The following is an 18,514-nucleotide window of genomic DNA, read 5'->3' as shown; positions in this document are numbered from 1 at the left end:
ATCGAATTCTTGAGTTTCCTATGGTAAGTCACAATTTTCAAATCAAAGATTGGGGTGGATATGAATGACTAAGTTTTTGCCAAAATATAATTTCGTCAATTTTTGTCTATCGAAATCTCCAGCCGGATTATGAACCTGGCGGCTCTGATACCACTTAAATGTCACGCCTCGAGATCTGGGTTAGTCGACATCGGCGTTGTACAACAATCACAGAATCTCCAAACAACAAGCCTCGTAGTTCAGTATAAACCAAAACAAATTTATTTCATAATTAACTCAAAATAATCTTGTCTTACAGCGATAAATTCCAAAATGAAATAAAATGTAGCGAAGCGTTGTACAACTTGAATCAAAACTTAGGAAGAACATATGCGAGAAATCTTCATATCCCGAAACTTCATCACCAACCAAAGCATGTCTTATTCATCATCGTCTACTTGTTCTTCGTTCTTATCTAGGGAGAGATGTAAGAGGTGAGTGTTTTGAAAATACTCAGCAAGTGGGGGTCGATCGATTACCACAAGTACATATAAATATCATTTTAAACCCATATTACAAACTGATTTTCAAAACGTAGTATATCATATCATATTAGAATCAGAATCAAATCGAAATGCGAAACAGAGATTATCAGACAATTCAGAACAGAACAAATCAGAACAAACAAAAACATTGTTATTCATCTCGTTTTCCATGGTCAAATTGTCCCCCATTTGTTAGTCCTCTAAGTTGTGAGGCCAAAACACAGTTTTATACCTACTAATGGGAGCCAGACAGAATACAGTTTTATGCCCACTGATGAAGGCCAGAACACAGTTTTATACCCACTGATGAGAGCCATATATAATTTACAATCGTCGTTCCATATCTCACTCGAATCATAATAGTGCAACACAGAATCAGATGTATCAAACAACACTTATCGGAATTTTTGAATGACTTCAGCGGAATCCAATAATATCGGAAATAGAAGGAACATATCGTTCATCGATCGAGATTTTATGAAATATATAATAGCATTTTCGAAAATGGTTTGACACACATACAAACATGTCATGAAATACTTATACAAAGTTTAAGTTACAAAGAAATACATAGCAAAAGTCCACTTACGCTTGGTTCAAATGTACGATTCGAACTTAACCGATACTTGTGTAAAACTTGGGTCGAACACTGGCAGCACCTCGGTAAAGATTTGGGCAGCACATTGACAGCAATACAATGGCCCAATGTAGCCTCTTCTCTTTGCTTGAAGTAGTCGAGACTTATGAGCGATTTGGGAGGATTTTTGGTGTAATTTTACACTAAACCAGAGCATCTATATAGAGGCCTCCAAGGGATAAGGTGAAGGTTCACTCCATTCAATGTCATTTATCTCACCTTAAATGTCATTATTCATGATCATTAACCTCCTCTTAATAACACCTATTCATGACCATTAACCTCAAATTTAAAACACCTGTTCATGGTAATTAACCTTCTATTAATTATCATTATTTTGCTCTTAATATAGGTGATTTAATGGATGATTTATTGTGATTTAAATTAGTAAATAAAATTGTGATAAATGGTCAATAATGAGGGAAAATGATTATTCAAGTTTCCAAGATTATAGTTGCATGGAACTCGAAAACGTTGTGTCAAAATGAGCTGAAACTTTCTATGACATATACTGGTCTTCCCGTTGCAAGATTTCGGGTCTTTACTAAAAGTGATATATGTTAGAGTGTGCAAGATATGAACTGGAAATCTTATTCTGTATTTGCACTAACTATTTACAAAGAACAAGCAAGCTACTATTTATAGTAGTTGGTCAAACAAAGAAACGTAAAACACCTAAAACACGCTTATTGGAATACCCAAATATACTAGCTAACACACCCCCTTCAAGCTTGGTACAAATTATAAAGACCAGGCTTGGACAGTAAAAAATGATGGTGATCTTTGCTCAAACTTTTCGTGAAAACATCAGCAAGTTGATGAGCCGTAGAGATATGAGCTGTTTGAATAATTCCCAACTTGAGCGTTTCTCGGATCAAATGACAATCAATTTCAATATGCTTAGTGCGTTCATGATACATGGGGTTGGCAGCAATGTGAAGAGCAGCTTTGTTGTCGCAAAACAAACGTGCTGGACTAGGTAGAGCAAGACCCATGTCAGTGAGGATACCACGAATCCATACAATCTCACAAGTTGTAGCCACCATAGCACGATATTCAGCTTCGGTTGAGGAACGTGAGATGGTATTTTGTTTCTTGGTGCGCCAGGAAATCAAGGAGGTGCCAAGTTGAATGCAAAAACCAGTCAATGATCGTCGAGACATGGGGCACGAAGCCCAGTCAGAATCACAATAGGCAGAGAGTGTGAAGGAGTTCTGTGAAGACAATAAAATCCCCAAGCCAGGAGAACCTTTCAAATACTTTACCACACGAATAGCAGCATCCATCTGAGACTTCTTTGGAGAATGCATGAACTGACTTAGGGTGCTGCACAACATAACAAATATCTGGACGTGTAATGGTAAGATATATCAAGCGTCCTACCAACCTTTGATAGACATCACGATCAGGAAGAAGGGGATCAGTAGTTGATGTAGTAGAAGAGTTATTGATGATGGAGTCTAATTCCACATTGGTCAATTTGATGTGTTGCTCCATTGGAGTATCAAAGGGTTTGCTGCCAGAAACACCCGTATCCTCAATAAGTTCTAATGCATATTTGTGTTGATTAAGAAATAGACCAGCTGGGGAATGAGCTACCTCAATGCCTTAAAAAATATTTCAATCGACCGAGATCCCGGATTTGTAGCTGAGAATGCAAAAAACGCTTCAAATCATTGATCATATCCTCATTACTCCCTGTAATCACGATGTCATCAACGTATACAACAAGAAGCACAATATGTTCGGAACTCTTTTTAACAAACAATGAATGATCATGCTGAGATTGTATGTATCCTGCAGCAGTCATAATTCCAGCAAACTTGAGATTCCATTGTCTAGACGCTTGCTTAAGTCCATATAAAGATTTGCGGAGACGACACACCTTATGTTTATTTTGAATATGATAACCAAGCGGCAATGACATGAGAATCTCTTCATCTAGATCACCTTGAATAAATGCAATGGCCACATCCATTTGTGTAAGAGGCCAGTGAAAAGCAGCTGCCAAGCTTAATAAGCACCGAATGGTGACAATTTTGGCGGTAGGCGAGAAAGTATCATGAAAATCTACTCCTGGTTGCTGAGTGTAACCCTTCGCAACAAGACGAGCTTTGAACTTGGCTACTGACCCATCAGAGTTGTGTTTAACCTTGTAAACCCAACGACATCCAATAGGTTTAACATTTAATGGAAGATCAACAATGTCCCAAGTATGATTCGATTCCAAAGCAGCAAGTTCCAAGTCCATGGCTGATTTCCATCTAGGATCCTGAACTGGCCTCATGATAAGAATGAGGTTCACGGATAGAAGAAAGAGCAGCCACAAAATGCTGGTAAGGAGGCGAAATTTTGGAATAGGATGATTGGATAAAGGGTACACACATTGAGAAGCATGACTCTGAGGAAATGTAGAACAAGAGTAATCTTTGGTCCAACTAGGGACGACTCGTGTCCTAGATGAACGCCGTAAAGTCGGAAAAACATTCGGATCATGTGTCTGTAAAGGAGAAGACTTAGGGACAGGTTGAAAAAAGTCAGAAAACTCTGGACTAGGAACATGATGTGAAAAAGGAGGAACAACAGATGGTTGGCTAGCAAAAGGAAATATGGCCTCATGAAAAACAACATCTCTGGAAGTAGTGACCTTCCTATTTTCAAGATTCATGACCTTATATCCTTTTTGTACATTTGAATATCCTAGGAAAACACATGCTGTCGCACGAGCAGAAAATTTGTGATCAATATGTGATGATGTGACATAACAAAGACAACCGAATGTTCGTAAATGGTTGTAAGAAGGAGCTTTATGAAACAAAGACTCAAAAGGAGTTTTATTGGACAGTAATGGGGTAGGTGTTCTGTTGATAAGATAAACAGCAGCTAAAACACAATCTCCAAAAAAACAAAGAGGTAAAGAAGCTTGAAATCGCAAAGCTCTTGCTATGTCAAGAATATGTCTGTGTTTGCGTTCTACTACCCCATTTTGTTGAGGTGTATATGGGCAAGAGCTGAAATGAATCACACCAAGAGATGAGAAAAACTCTCGGCATTCGGTTTTGAAGAAATCAGCAGCATTATCACTTCGAATAGATTGAACTTTAGTTGAAAATTGGCGTGTGACGAGAGCAAAAAAATTCTTGAGTAGACGAAGGACATCAAGTTTTGACTGCATAAGAAATGCCCAAGTACCCCGGGAAAAATCATCAACAATAGTTAGGAAATATCTCTCCCCATTATATGTAGGTGTTTGAAAAGGATCCCATATGTCAATGTGTATAAGCTGAAAAGGATGCAAAGATTTTGAAACACTCATTTTGGGAAACACCAACTTTGTTTGTTTAGATTGTGGGCAGATTGTCCAATGTCCCAAGGACAATTTATTGGTTAAAAAAGGTAACAAAGACATTCGAGAAACTGACATATGACCTAATCTCTTATGCCAAACATCACAATCAATAGAACTCTTGGGAACAACAAGACTACCCTGAACATGTAAAGTATTACAACGAGAATTGAAAAATGAAGGTGGATACTCAGTAGGTTCTGTATTTGTTGGCTGAAGCAGATGATTCGTGAGGTGATATAACCCATTTCTCTCTTTACCAATCCCAATTATCTTCCCATTCGTTAGGTCCTGAAATATACAAAATCGTGGAAAAAATATGACGAAGCAATTATGAGTTTTGGTGAACTTAGAGACAGATAAAAGATTGAAATGAAAATGAGGAATGTAAAGCACATGAGAAAGGGTAAGAGTTGGTGATATCCTAACTGAACCAACATGGCTAATAACGAGTTTGCTACCATTTGGCAGTCGGACAGAACTAGAGGAGTCTGCCATGGACTTAGCACATTGCAAAATAGAAGAACAACCTGTCATGTGTTCATTTGCACCAGTGTCAATGATCCAATCATCACAATACTTCAGCATATTACCTGCCATGTTAGCAACCGGAGCATCAAGATGATGAATGGTATTAGCCCCCAATAACTTCATGATTTTCTCATACTGGGCTGAAGTAAACACTGAAGCAATGGGCTTAGTATTGGATGACTCGTCAGTATTAGATGGAGAATCCTCTGCTAAATTGGCAGTCATAGCTGGTTTCCTTGATTTCCCATATCCTCTGAAATTTTTCTTATTATCAGAACGAGAATTTTGCTCATAAAGACGATGCCAAGGAGGATAGCCAACTAATTTATAACAGGTAGCTTTAGTATGCCCTGTCCAGTTGCAATGCTCACAATAATTGGAATTGGAATGCAGAATCTTAGACTTCTTAGGTGCCTCAGATTTATGTTGTGAAGAATAAAAGACAGAAGCTGGCTGAACATCTATGGGAACCAAAGACCGATGTGATTCCTCTTGTGATAAAATGGAAAAAGCTTGTCCAACACTCGGTAGAGGATCCATCATAAGGATTTGGCTACGAATGGACATGTAGCTCTCATTCAATCCTATAAGAAATTGCAGTAACTTTTGCTGTTGGTCATGCTTCAAATACTGCCTAGCAGTGTCACATTCACAAGACGGGAGAGTGACTAAGGAGGAATACTCATCCCAAAGATGCTTTAGTTTCGAATAATACACAGATATAGTATTACTTCCTTGAACCAAGCGACTAATATCCCGATGAATGGAGAAAATCCGAGAATCGTTTACCTTGTCAAATTGCTCTTTCAAATCCGACCACACCACGGAAGCATCAATGGAATAAACAATACCGCTAAAAATCTCTTTGGACACAGCATTCATGATCCATGATAAAACCAGAGCATTACAGCGCTCCCACTGATTCAAAGTCGCATGGCCAGATTCAGGTCGTGGATATGATCCATCGATAAACTGATTTTGTTTTTAGCTCGTAAAGCAATTATCATAGCTCGACTCCAGATGCCGTAATTCTCAACGCCCAGAAGTTGCTCATTCACCAAATTCATCCCTGGCATGTCCGAAGGATGCAGAAACAACGGATCATTGAAAGCGGTAATGGTTGCCATTACAGAGAAATTGAATCAATTGCAATCAGCTACAAATGTAAGAACTCAATCAAGCACGGATTTGCTGAAAAAAAATCCAATCGCGAGCTAGATCTCGATTTTACTTCAAAGGAAAAAGGATTGCAGTTAACACTACAAGAATTGCAGCAAGCTGAGCTAGATATTGTCTGCATTTCAATTGATAATCTGCAATCTTTCATCAGAAGTGATCGATCACATGCTCTGATACCATGTTAGAGTGTGCAAGATATGAACCGGAAATCTTATTCTGTATTTGCACTAACTATTTACAAAGAACAAGCAAGCTACTATTTATAGTAGTTGGTCAAACAAAGAAACGTAAAACACCTAAAACACGCTTATTGGAATACCCAAATATACTAGCTAACATATATAAAAGAAGTATACTAATATATAAAAATTGTAGTTTAAATGGAATTTATGACATCATCTAATCTTATTAATTTATTTTTCAGTGGAATGCATTTTTTTCCCACAGCAAATAATTTGGTATAATTGGAAGTTTATTGTAGATGTCGATCTAATTGAAAATGTGTATCATTATCCTAACGACTATTAATCAAAAAATCAAGCACTTTTAAACAATTAAATCTTTTTTTTAATAAAAATTAAGGGCGGTGCTTAAATTTACTGTCAGATTAATTAAATTATAGCGAGTAAGATTATTAGGAACCTTTTAATATTCCATAATTTAATGGCAAGTGGTATTCTGTTTTGACAATTAATTTGTCATTATTAGATATTAATGTTGAATATGATTTTTAGGATTTAATATATTTATGCTGATAATAAATATCCACAAAACTTTTCCAACTCGGTAAATTTCATGAAAAAATATTATTTTTAATATTAAAATTATTGTTTTTCATGATACCTGTCTCACAAACATAAATAAATATAATTTTCATATCGATTATCAAAATATGACATCATGAGAAATTAAAAATTCTATAAATCCACAATAATTATACTACCACCCCCTAACACTGTTCCAAGCATAATTATTGTTTTCGCATAGAGAACTGAAATTAATTAAAGCTATAAATCTTTACAACTTGCAGAATAGAATGCACTTAGACTGTATTGTAAACAAAACCAAGTTAAATAAGTAAACAAGTGCTGATATAAAAACAAGAATTGACTATTTTGCATGTAACGACGACTTCTTATATATATGACAAAAATTTATGTGAGACGATCTCACGAGTCGTATTTGTGAGACTAATCTCTTATTTGGGTCATCCATGAAAAAAATATTACTTTTTATGCTAATAGTATTACTTTTTATTGTAAATATCGGTAAGGTTTGCCCGTCTCACAGATAAAGATTCGTGAGACCGTCTTGCAAGAAGAGACCTACTTTATATATATATATATGGATAACCCTTTAACAAGTCTATTAATATATTCATACACGAAATATGACGAGCTGTATAAGTCAATAAATATACCTAATTGAGGTTAATGTAACTAAGATATGTCAAGGGATTGAGTCCAAAATAATTAAAAAAGGGTGATTATTTTATGTCATGAAAGTGATCATATACCCAAGGTTTCCCTGTCTCACAAGTTTCCTAGTATTCACCTCTTCTTTTGTTATTTAGAAGCTTAGGTCTGAAAAAACTTGGTATCTGTTGGCAGATAAATTGAATAATGTACATTGTTAAGATGGCTAATGTGCTTACAGACGGCGAATAAACTCTTTTTTTAATTTTTTTAACAGTCTTATAGTGTTAGCTATACAAGATAGTTTTCTCAATTCCAAAGAAACGGTTAGACAAACAAAAAATTGTGAAAGAACAGTCCGATGATTCCTTTGATTACTATATACCTAAATGTAGATAGTCAACGAAATGAATAAGCGGTAGAGTAAATGATACAAAATATATCGAAATTTGAAGGTAAAATCCTTCTACATCTTCTCTTCTTCCACATAAGAAGGAATTCACTAGAAGACTTTGGTTTTACAAATCTTTTGTAACACTCCGCTTTAATCTTAGATCTTATCCACTGGTTAAGTTGAAAATCTTACTAACTATTTCAATGTTTGAGACTTTCAGTCAATTAACCAAAACACCATAGATATAAAAAAGAATTAATCCTAGAATTCAATATGTTTGCAACTCATCGAACTGTTTCTGACAGGAAATGATTGAGTAGTTTTTTTCAAGCTCTGAGTGATCCTTGTAGATTTGATAATATCTTGAAGAAGGAGCTGGTGAGTAGTATATGATATATGTGAGTTGTGCTCATAAATTTTTTAAGTGTGCAAGCCTTCCTTGTTTTGAAATTGTTGCTTCGAATATATCTCTGTTTATAGAATTCTTGTTTGCATTCTCTATATATGGCACCAGAGTCTTTTTTGTTTTCGTTCAACGACTCTTTGTATTGTAATCCAACAATATGGACACATCACTATTACGTGAGTGATTACGTGATGTAGCTTTCATTAAATGTTCTTTAATGTTTTTCCTGCTTTTGTGCTTTTAAAAGTCCTATTCGTACAAAAGCTGTCAGACGACGGACTGATGAAGTATCTTATGTCAGATGAGAGTTAGTAGGATATGTACAATATTTCTATTATAAGCTATCGATTGGTTTGTTGACTTTCACAAATATCTTTACCTATTCAGGTAGAGTGTTACTTTAGCATAGCTCTGAACGGTCCAGTCAAGTGACAGATTATTCTAGTGCAACTAATTGAGTAGTATTACCGGTAGAGAGACTAAATAGCTTGTGAACATTTACCCATCTTATGAATACCGGTAGTGTGTTACTCTTTGTTTTTTACAGAACAATCGAGTACCTAAATACACGAATAGTGGCAACTTGTTCTAATGCAATGAATTATAGTTTGATATCACCAAAACCAAAGAATTTAACATAAATTTTTCGTGTGTTTGTGCGTGTATGGCATGTTCATAATGGTCGAAACATAGACAAAGGCATAGGAAGTCACTACAGGTAAACCAAGATTAAGATTGCCAACTTGGTTATAACTATACTACCCAGTGCATATTAAAGAAATTCAATACAAAGTTGTTCAACTTCAGTATAATAATTCAAGTTATACTGATACTTAGGTGGGGAAGATCACGCCAAAAGATCGAAATCCTTGGTAGATACACATTGAGGCCAATCAAGAATCAGATTGCAGATTGAAATCCGAATTTTTACCTGTCAATTCCACAGTTTTGTAAAATAAAATAAGTAAAACATAACCCAAAAAAAACTGAATTCTTCCTTGAGAGTATCCCATTCGTGCGATAACGGGCCGTTCTCTACATGATACTTAGTTCAACGATATTTCTCCCAGAACTTCGATAAATTTACTCAAGACCTATTTGTTTTATTTTCTTGCGTACATAGTTGAGGCCGGATTCGAAAACTAAATTCATTTCTTTTTTAGTGAGTCAAAATCTGGTAACAATGGTAAAATCACCTTCACTGTGGCCAACCTATGTAGCTAACACCATTAACAAAAACAATCCATAACATGAAACATTTTCAAAACATTGGCCAAACGTTACAGTCTACTGAAAAAGGTAAACAGATTAGTATAGTACATCATGGCTGGCTGCAATTCTCAACTTGATAATTTGAACTATAGCTACTGATACCAGTCAACAGGAAATGACGTGGTATATGATTACTTTGAAATTTTAAAATTCAGTAAAAAAGTAATTTCCAAAAATCAAGCTTGAAAAAACCATAGCAACTTATTGCACAAAAGCCAGCCTGAATTCCTATTGCCTATCAAAAACATAAAGGAAATTTATACAGCCTGGTCCCATTACTAACAAAGAGGTAAGACACTTTTCCTATAGGTTTTCCCATTATCCTAAGGGATGAAAAAAATATGTTTATTGGTTGTTTCTGCAAAGCCATTTAAAGTTGGATATCCTCACAACGAAGAAAATTAATCTTGAAGGGTTCTGTTAAGGGCTTAAAGCTTATCACAAATCATTTACACACTAGATGGAACAAAAAATCGGGCGCACGTGTGTGAAGGAGATTAAAAGAAGGGTGAGCTCCAAAGTACCAGATTAAGCCGCATGAATTTCTGGCTGTTCCTCTGCTTCCCTCTGCTCCTTTGCCTCCTCCAAATCTTCAGCCAAAACAGTCACCCACATCGATTTATATGCACATTTGTGGAGAACGTGTAATGGCTCTGCACATCTAAAATAGAGTCCCTTCTCCCTACGACTCAAGAACTCATGATGAGGGTAAATTTTCCCTTCTTGGTGCCTATGGATGGTTGTTGCAGAAACAGGGTTGGCCGAAACTTACGTCGAACAATAGCTTGTCAACAAAATAACTCTGTATTTGTGAAGGTGACATATATGGTCTCATCCACATTTATGAGTTTGTTCTGAACACCTTTAATCATCAAATCTTAACAAACTATTAATGAAAATTCATAACAAGTGTCAAATTATACAACAATAATTGAAGAGAAATAAAGGATTACTGAGATTGAAGAAGTGGATAGAACCATCAAGGGCTTGAAAAATGTCGAAAGCCAAAATACGAATAATTCTACCAGGAGTAACGCTCGCCCCTCCTTCCACACCCTGTTTTAAGGAATCAAGGGCCATGACCACACTATATTGGGTAAAAAACACCATGTATATCATATATTGTACCACAGAACTCATGTACAGAGAATAATGGATAGCAAACCGAAAAATGGAGAAATTCCTGATTTATCACAAAGATCAGGTAGTGACTCCACAAGGCGACATGAATTTACATTTTTATTTTGAAAGGGTCATGAAAAGATACACAAGACATGAAATAGAACAAATCTAACAGACTAACAAAATCTTACGATGGAAATATCGAGCCCATGCTCAATGACATGAAATACTGGTACCACTCAACAATCGATGTGCATGAATTTGGGAATCTATTCCATTTTTGTCAGCTCAATGAGTAGGCAGAAGGCCTTCATTCAGATGATTTCATGATTACTCTTCTTTTGGCTTCTCAACACTTACGGGAAAGAATCAAAACAAGCTTCAGCCGGCTAACACATTGCTACACCTGGACACCAAGACACGGTACACTTTCCCCATCCAATGGGGGTATGCATGCACCGGGAGGCGCAACATAGCCAAATGCAGCTTCAGCCACACAAAGTTCAAGCAAAATTACCAATAACAACCTCAAACAACAGTCCCCAAATTGGTTGCATGGCCTATGAAAAAGCACATGAATGTGAAATGACTGATGTCTATATAATGAAATCTCATAGAAAAATTAGCAACACTAAACGTCTAAACCAGAACGATCCACCTGCATAACATTCTGATGCTAAAACACACCCAATCAAATCTAAAGGATATGTGTAGAAAATTACCCCCCAAAAAAAAAAGAACGAAAGCAAGTAAAGACAAAAAACCAAATTAGAATCAGATGTTATAGACACGCAAAAATGAATCTCCAAATAAAACAAAAGAGACTTGAAAGAGGTGAAAGAAGCTGCCCCACCAAAACCCACAAGCCAAAATCAAATCTTTATCGTTAAACAAGAACATAAACCCAGAAAATTAAACAATAATATTTACCAGGAAAACCTCTCTCGCTGTTGACGTTGTTATTTAGAATCTTTACCGACAAAGAGGCGTTTTTCCTTTCTTCTGGTGAACATAATTTGGGGTGGATCACGGATGTGGTGGTGGATTTATAAGAGGACGATTCATTTGGGTTTTCGATCGAGATTCTTCCCGAATTAAATCATGTTTATTCAATAATATATATAGACATATGTATCATATGAAAATAGTTATACCCTTATATGGGTTTTTTATATTTCGCCACGTAAATTTCGCTTTATCCATTCTCGATTTAAGGGCCCCGCATTTCATCTTCAAATGCAGGTCTCTTCTGCGCCACACAAAAATTCATCACCCCTGTCAGTTACCTTTGAGCAATCTAATCCATCCATGGAAGTCGAGTAATCTTCTTTAGCTCTACTCTTTACTCGAATGTCACAAAAATGTCTTCTTTATGGTCCTCATCGCTCCGGCTTATAGTCTCTCAATGGAGGCCAAACCGCGCAAATCGCCGCTACTGGATTTTGCCACATTCCAGGAGACTCTCGACTTTTATTTCTTCCCATGTTTCATCCAGCCATGATGATAATTCTTCTTCCCCTGAAAAAGCACACGTAAATACTTACACCCGTAAAACAAGCATGATGGCTTTCAGAAAAAAAATCTTGCAACTCGTGTTCTTGCAGTGCATGTGTTCTTTTGTTTGTATTTTCTCTTGTTTTTTTTGTTATAATGATTTGTGGTTATGTTGTTACAGTTGGGCTATGATCCTTCCGAAGAATTGTTTGGATTGTCTTCTGATTTGCTATCAAGGTTTTGCCAAATTCTTGGTGTTTTATTTCCTCTTTCTCAATCTTGGTCGTTCTTGATTTTGCATTTTCTACATGTATTTTCTTATCATTGTACAAGATAATTTTTTTTTTTAATCGAAAAGAACGCTTGTTATCTTAAGGTATCGGGTGAGTGAGATTTTTGAATTACTGTAATTATATTTCTTGTTGGGCATTGTTTAGTAAAATTTATGTATTTTGTAAGCAAGGAGAATATCGCCATGGAATATTTCTTGTGTTATTTTCGGAGTTCGTTCCGAATTATGGCATGTTCGTTCTCTGTTGTTATCTAATCACGCATGGAGCCTAAAGGTATAATAAGAAAATTTTGGAACTGTAAATTTTCATGGGATGCTTGTAACTGTAGTTGATGCTTTGCTTATGCAATACACATTCATGGTGTTTATAACATTAGATTTGTTTGAAAATGAAATAGATTTCATTTAAATAAATCAATATAGTTATTTTCTAATTTGGCAGATAGGAATTTGTAATCCATGAACGGATCAAGGCCCTCAAGGCAAGAATTTGTTATACCAAGAGATTTAAATCCCGAACCTTTGGCATCGAATGTTAATGGAGTTCATGGGGACGTCACTTCCACCTTCGTGATTATATCATAGTGTTTTTATTATTTCTGATGTAGGAAGGTTACTTCTGTTACATCCAAACCAAGGTCATGGTTTGGTCCAAATGGACAATATATTCGAGAATTACCTTGCCCGATTTGCCGGGGAAGAGGTTATACTCCATGTACCGAATGTGGAGTAGAAAGGTCACGATCAGATTGTTTGAAATGTAATGGGAAGGTAAATGATTTTTTTTATTTACTCACATATGTTACAAACGTTAGCAATCCCCAGCACAAATTATTTATGTGGTCAACTGTATTGTCAATTTGTAACAGGGTATAGTCACTTGCCATCAGTGCCTTGGTGATTGTGTTATCTGGGAAGAGTACATTGATGAAAAACCTTGGGAGAAAGCCCGCTTAATGTATGTGACTACTATTTTTTACTATCCTCCACCAATTACGTGTACTTGGCCATTGTTTATGTACAGATGATTGATGAATCATGCATGATTCAATTCAATCTGAAACACAATATGCTTGTGCTCGACTTGATCAAGTGAAATTAGAATTTAACCCATTTTCGGAAGATTGATTCCTCTTGCTTATGTTAGTCACTTGATGATTTCTGTTGCCATGGTTTTTTGATTTGCTTGTACTCTTTAAGAAGTTAGAATTCACATTTTCAAATTTTTGTTCTAAGTAGTTCTAGTTAATGTGAATGCATTTCCAGTTCTCCGCTAAAAGTTAAGGAAGACGATGAAGTTGACAACTTGGATATAAAGCTAGATGTAAGAAGGAAAACAAAGAGAGTTTATCTCCCGACTCCTCCCGAAGTCAGTTTGAAGATCAGTAAAACCTTAAAAGTTAGTTGACCTTTTTCTTGGACCTCTGTACAGTATATTTTCATCCTCTTTGTTGCATTCTTCCATATGAGATATTCAATGTTCGATTTTCTTGTTATAATATCTTCATTTCAATTCTTAGAATGCCTGGTTTTGTATTTTATTGTTATTTTTATTTGAAACGGTTTAGAATGTGTTAGAAGCTACTAATCTAGCTCAAGAAAACATAACTAATCTAATCTTTGAGGTGGCATATGGATTTCAGCATAAAACTAGTCTCCTTAACTCCAAGCATTTCTCTCATACAATCACTACGAAAATATTCACTTCTCTCATTGTCAATTGCGCTCTCTGTAATTGAATGTCGTGCTTTGACTGCCAAAGTTGTACGGTTTCTATCATTTTATCACTTTTATAAAACACCAGTCGCTCATACCCATATTCTCATACCTATACTCTTTTTCCCTTTCTGTTATTTTCCATTTTAAACAAATTTTGTTGATGTTTAGTTCTTTGTGTCCTTATGGTTGCGTAAGTATTTGATCACAGATCAATACACGATTTTTCTAATAAAGTTTGCCAGATCGTAAGTTTAATCTTTATGTTTAGTTGATGCTTGCAGAGCCTAAACGCGAAAACTGGTATATTTAGTAACAGGATGAAGCTAATTCACGGTGATCCTATGCTACGTGCCCAACGAGCGGCGTCTATCAAGGTTTCTGCTGAAATTCTTACTAAATTTACATTTTTTTTTTTGAAATAACTAATGTTGCCTACTTTCTCCATTCTCTCTCCCAAACCTGATATTTCAAAATTCGTGCATATCATGGATCATGGCAAGTTCATCCTGCATAACATTTACCCTCTTGTCATCTTTTTGCTCCATGCTGATTTTTCCTCTAAAGAACCTAACTTCGAACTGTAAACTACTTTCGTTCGAATAAATTATTTTAGTTTATGTAACTACTTACGTGAACAACTTGAACCCTTTTTTGCTGTGAATAACTCTGCGAATGATTTTATTCCCATTTAATATTTGCTTTAATCTATTATTATTTCTAAAGGAACATCTTTATTTACTTGTGCAGAAAACCAAGGGGACTGGTGCTGCAAGAAAGCGAGCTTCTGAATCTATGAAAAACTACTTTCGTGATCCAGAGAATCGGCACAAGAGAAGCATTGCAATGAAAGGTCGGCTCTATTTCTTTCTTTGTTTTTTTTCCTTCTATCAACTTTCACCGAATTCAATTCAGCTCATAGTTCTATGTTTCTTTTTTATGATCAATAAATATTCTTTTTGCAGGGGTAAAATTTTACTGCCATAATTGTGGATCTGAGGGTCACAGGAGAAACTATTGTCCGCAGGCTACGGTCAAAGTTGCACTTAGACAGTTCAGATGCCGTTTGTGTGGCGAGAAGGGACATAACAGAAGAACGTGTCGAAGATCTAAAACAAGTGACCAACAAATCCTAGCACAAAAGATTCACCATTGCAAGATTTGTGGTCAAAGTGGTCATAACAGGAGAACTTGCCCACATCTGACTGAAGTAGAATCGACTGTTACTGTGAATGAAGATTCTTCCTCTCTAAAAGGGCTAGTACATGCTATCTCTTTGGAGAAAAAGGGCACAACATAAGTATTTGTTCATATAGAAAACGACCACTCCAGGACTAGTATGGCAGGGCATCAGTGAAAATCATGAAGCATTACACGAGGTTATTCTTGCCTTTTCACATTTTAGTCGTCGAGGTCTTTGAATTTGACCAAGATTTTGCTCCAAGAACATGAACGTCCATTGGTTGGTGTCATCTATTGATTGAATTCGATTTATGATTGTGTTTATGTGATACATAAAGGCTCTGCATACTAGTGCTGAACTTTTGACTTCATTTACCGACCATGTGAGGGTCATCATGTAACGAGATTGCGTGCATTTTTTGACATATGCAGGAGCCGATGCTTTATAGTCAAGGATTCACTTTCACAAACCGGTGTTGATATCCTATATGATTTGATGAGTTATAGAGCAAAAATCTCTGGACAAAGTATGAGTTATGCTTTTAGGGAAAAATATTTATCTAGTTGCAAACAATGCCATTATGATTAGTCTACATCACATCGTTATCGAATTCATATACAACTCTCAATAAACCAATGATTGTAAATTCGATCGGGATATATCAGTTGAAGTGACCACATTGTACGCTAACTATAACCTACTTGTTCTTGCACGTACTATCGATGAAACCTAAGGAATCATGAGGCGATGTTATTAAACACTCTTACCATGATTCAATTGGTGCAGTCAGAACTAAGTTCGATGTTCTAGTGATCAAGGGGTTGAAACACAAAACGAGGCAAATAAAATAAGCTCGTATAAAAGATAAATGTTGTCTCAAAATCATATAATTTGTGAACTCACAATTAATTATATTATTCAACCATTAAAGGTAACACAAATATTATATTTTGTGTTCTTCTTGAGATTGTCAAATTCAAGGATTTGAATTTGATAGTTTAGTTCGATAGAGATCAAACATATGGTTTATAAAGACATTTTAAGTTGATGTCATATTTAGAAGTTATTAGATTTAGCATGCCTGCTAATTTTTTTAGGATAGTGAAACTGCCATAATTTTGAGGAGTTCAAAAATAAAAAATTGTCAAAAACGAATCAGTGAAAATATTGATTTTCAAATTTTTTACTTTGCAGCATAATAACGAGTTTTGTAACTTCTTTACATCAGCGATGCCTGATCGTTGATCGAGATTACGAAGAACCGCAATCTTAGATTGTTTGATTGATAAACTTAGATTTTCATAGTCAAACATTGATTAATGGATTTTCTAATAGGTCAAATCACCCAAGGAAAATTCTAGAAGGTTTTAGAATCTAATGGATAGATAAGAGCTTATCTAACCCCATAAAATCTTACTCAAAAGTTGATAAGATAAACGTGGGAGATTTGTGTGGGGGTCGTGCTCCTGATTAGCGTTTGATATCGAAACAACAAGAATTCATTAACGTAAACAGTGAAAAGGATTTAAAAAATTATTTTGGGCAAATAGAAATTTCGGCATAACCTCTCCATAAGTAGGACATCCTAAAAATTTCCAAACAACACAAACAACATTTATATACTTGAAATAAATTCATGTCATCAATCCACAAAACTATAGTCACATTGGCTAGGACTAAACATATACAAAGTCGGCAAGGTCCGGTCACACAAATGTCAATCCAAAACATTGTAAAAATATCAGTACAGCCACTCGTGGCATCTCCCCGGCAAACATATGACTCGATATTATAATATATATCTGGGAACTCTCTACGACAACTCAACTATTGAGCACCACTACTTGACGCAATACCAGAAGCATCAACATAAAAACAAAAAAGAGGGGTCGGACCTATTATGACGAAGCAGTAAAATTATGACAATTATAACTGTCATAAAAAAAATCAAGTTAAATTCAATAAAACGCAATGAAATTCAATGCAATACGTGTAAGGTAACGACGAAATAATGTTACCAAACGGAGTCCAAATGAATCACATCAACAACAGGAAGAGTGGCCACCCGTGCCAAGAACGCAGCAATGCAACATCAAGTCGTCGTTCATCCATGCACATAGTGTCGAGGGTCCGGGAGCGATTCGGTCAGTCCTCATTCAGTAATCAGGATAATATGATTAATATTTTAACTCGAAATGCAATGCACTATAATTAATATGATCAGTCGATGAATATACCAATTATTCTTTCCAAAAATAAAAAGCTTTTCTATTTTATTTACGAAGGATACAAACAAGGATAAACTCTCAACTTAGCATTTTAACTCAGCAAAAATGTGTGATGCAATCACATCATTCACATAAAACACATAAGTCACGCCACAACTCATTACAAAATACTCAATGCCATTCAACATCATTATAGACGTTGTAATGAAAACGGTTCATGCGTACCTCAACTGAAACTTATTTTTTCACTGAAAATAGCCTAAGGATTTCTCGAAGAATCCGAACTTGTGGCAGGTAATTCATTTTACATCAGCTATTTTTTTCAAGATTCAACAATATAGCTTAAAATTCCAAATCATAAATTTAGTCATTAAAAATCTAAAAACATGTGACTTTCAACTCAAATTCCAACTCCAATTGTTTAGGCACCTTCATTTTAAAAAATTTCAATGTTCGATTTAATTATCTAAAATAAATCATTTCTATTTTAATTCGTCGTAAAATATTATTTTTAGCTTTAACTAATGCTATACTAATGTTCAAGCGACAAATTTTCCAAAATTTGCATTTTATTTTAAAAGATCACAGTATTCGAATTTCATTATTTTATTAACTCGAATTCTTGCGATAAACTACAATAATTATCAAACTATCATAATTTTCTCAAATTATCGTATTATTAATTCAACGATATTGAATTATAAGCTCGTCGGGTTATACCTCCAAATCGCCAAATTTTGGAATCTACAACAACAATGATCCAATAATTAATCAA

The 18,514-nt window shown here is 35.4% G+C and overlaps 1 protein-coding gene and 1 long non-coding RNA gene across 3 annotated transcripts; one reads left to right on the top strand and one right to left on the bottom strand.

The window, feature by feature from the left end:
• Positions 1–7,896: 7,896 nt before the first annotated feature.
• LOC142524263 (uncharacterized) lies at positions 7,897–11,896 on the bottom strand. Of its 2 annotated transcripts, XR_012814861.1 has the most exons (3): positions 11,757–11,896; positions 9,364–11,386; positions 7,897–8,992 (listed from the first exon to the last, which is right to left on the bottom strand). It is a non-coding gene; the product is annotated as an uncharacterized LOC142524263 (long non-coding RNA). The 2 variants fall into 2 exon arrangements; XR_012814860.1 differs by lacking the exon at positions 7,897–8,992 and having other exon boundaries at positions 9,162–11,386.
• A 250-nt stretch (positions 11,897–12,146) lies between these two features.
• On the top strand, positions 12,147–15,918 carry LOC142524262 (uncharacterized). Its single transcript, XM_075628157.1, has 8 exons — positions 12,147–12,358; positions 12,502–12,557; positions 13,221–13,383; positions 13,482–13,570; positions 13,879–14,011; positions 14,613–14,705; positions 15,079–15,181; positions 15,294–15,918. Exons 1-8 carry the CDS (start codon positions 12,188–12,190, stop codon positions 15,626–15,628), a joined length of 1,143 nt encoding a protein of 380 aa, XP_075484272.1. The 5' UTR covers positions 12,147–12,187; the 3' UTR covers positions 15,629–15,918.
• The last annotated feature ends 2,596 nt before the right edge of the window (positions 15,919–18,514 follow it).

Source organism: Primulina tabacum, chromosome 14 (assembly GCF_025594145.1).
Source record: "Primulina tabacum isolate GXHZ01 chromosome 14, ASM2559414v2, whole genome shotgun sequence".
Classification (NCBI taxonomy): Eukaryota; Viridiplantae; Streptophyta; class Magnoliopsida; order Lamiales; family Gesneriaceae; genus Primulina; species Primulina tabacum.
This window is presented reverse-complemented; position numbering and strand designations above follow the sequence as displayed.

Excerpts from the sequence above, each read along its gene's own strand:
- LOC142524262 (XM_075628157.1), top strand. The coding sequence starts at position 12,188 with ATGTCTTCTTTATGGTCCTCATCGCTCCGGCTTATAGTCTCTCAATGG. Across the intron at positions 12,359-12,501 it reads CTTCCCCTGAAAAAGCACAC|TTGGGCTATGATCCTTCCGA; the intron begins GTAAATACTTAC and ends ATGTTGTTACAG. Across the intron at positions 13,571-13,878 it reads TGGGAGAAAGCCCGCTTAAT|TTCTCCGCTAAAAGTTAAGG; the intron begins GTATGTGACTAC and ends ATGCATTTCCAG.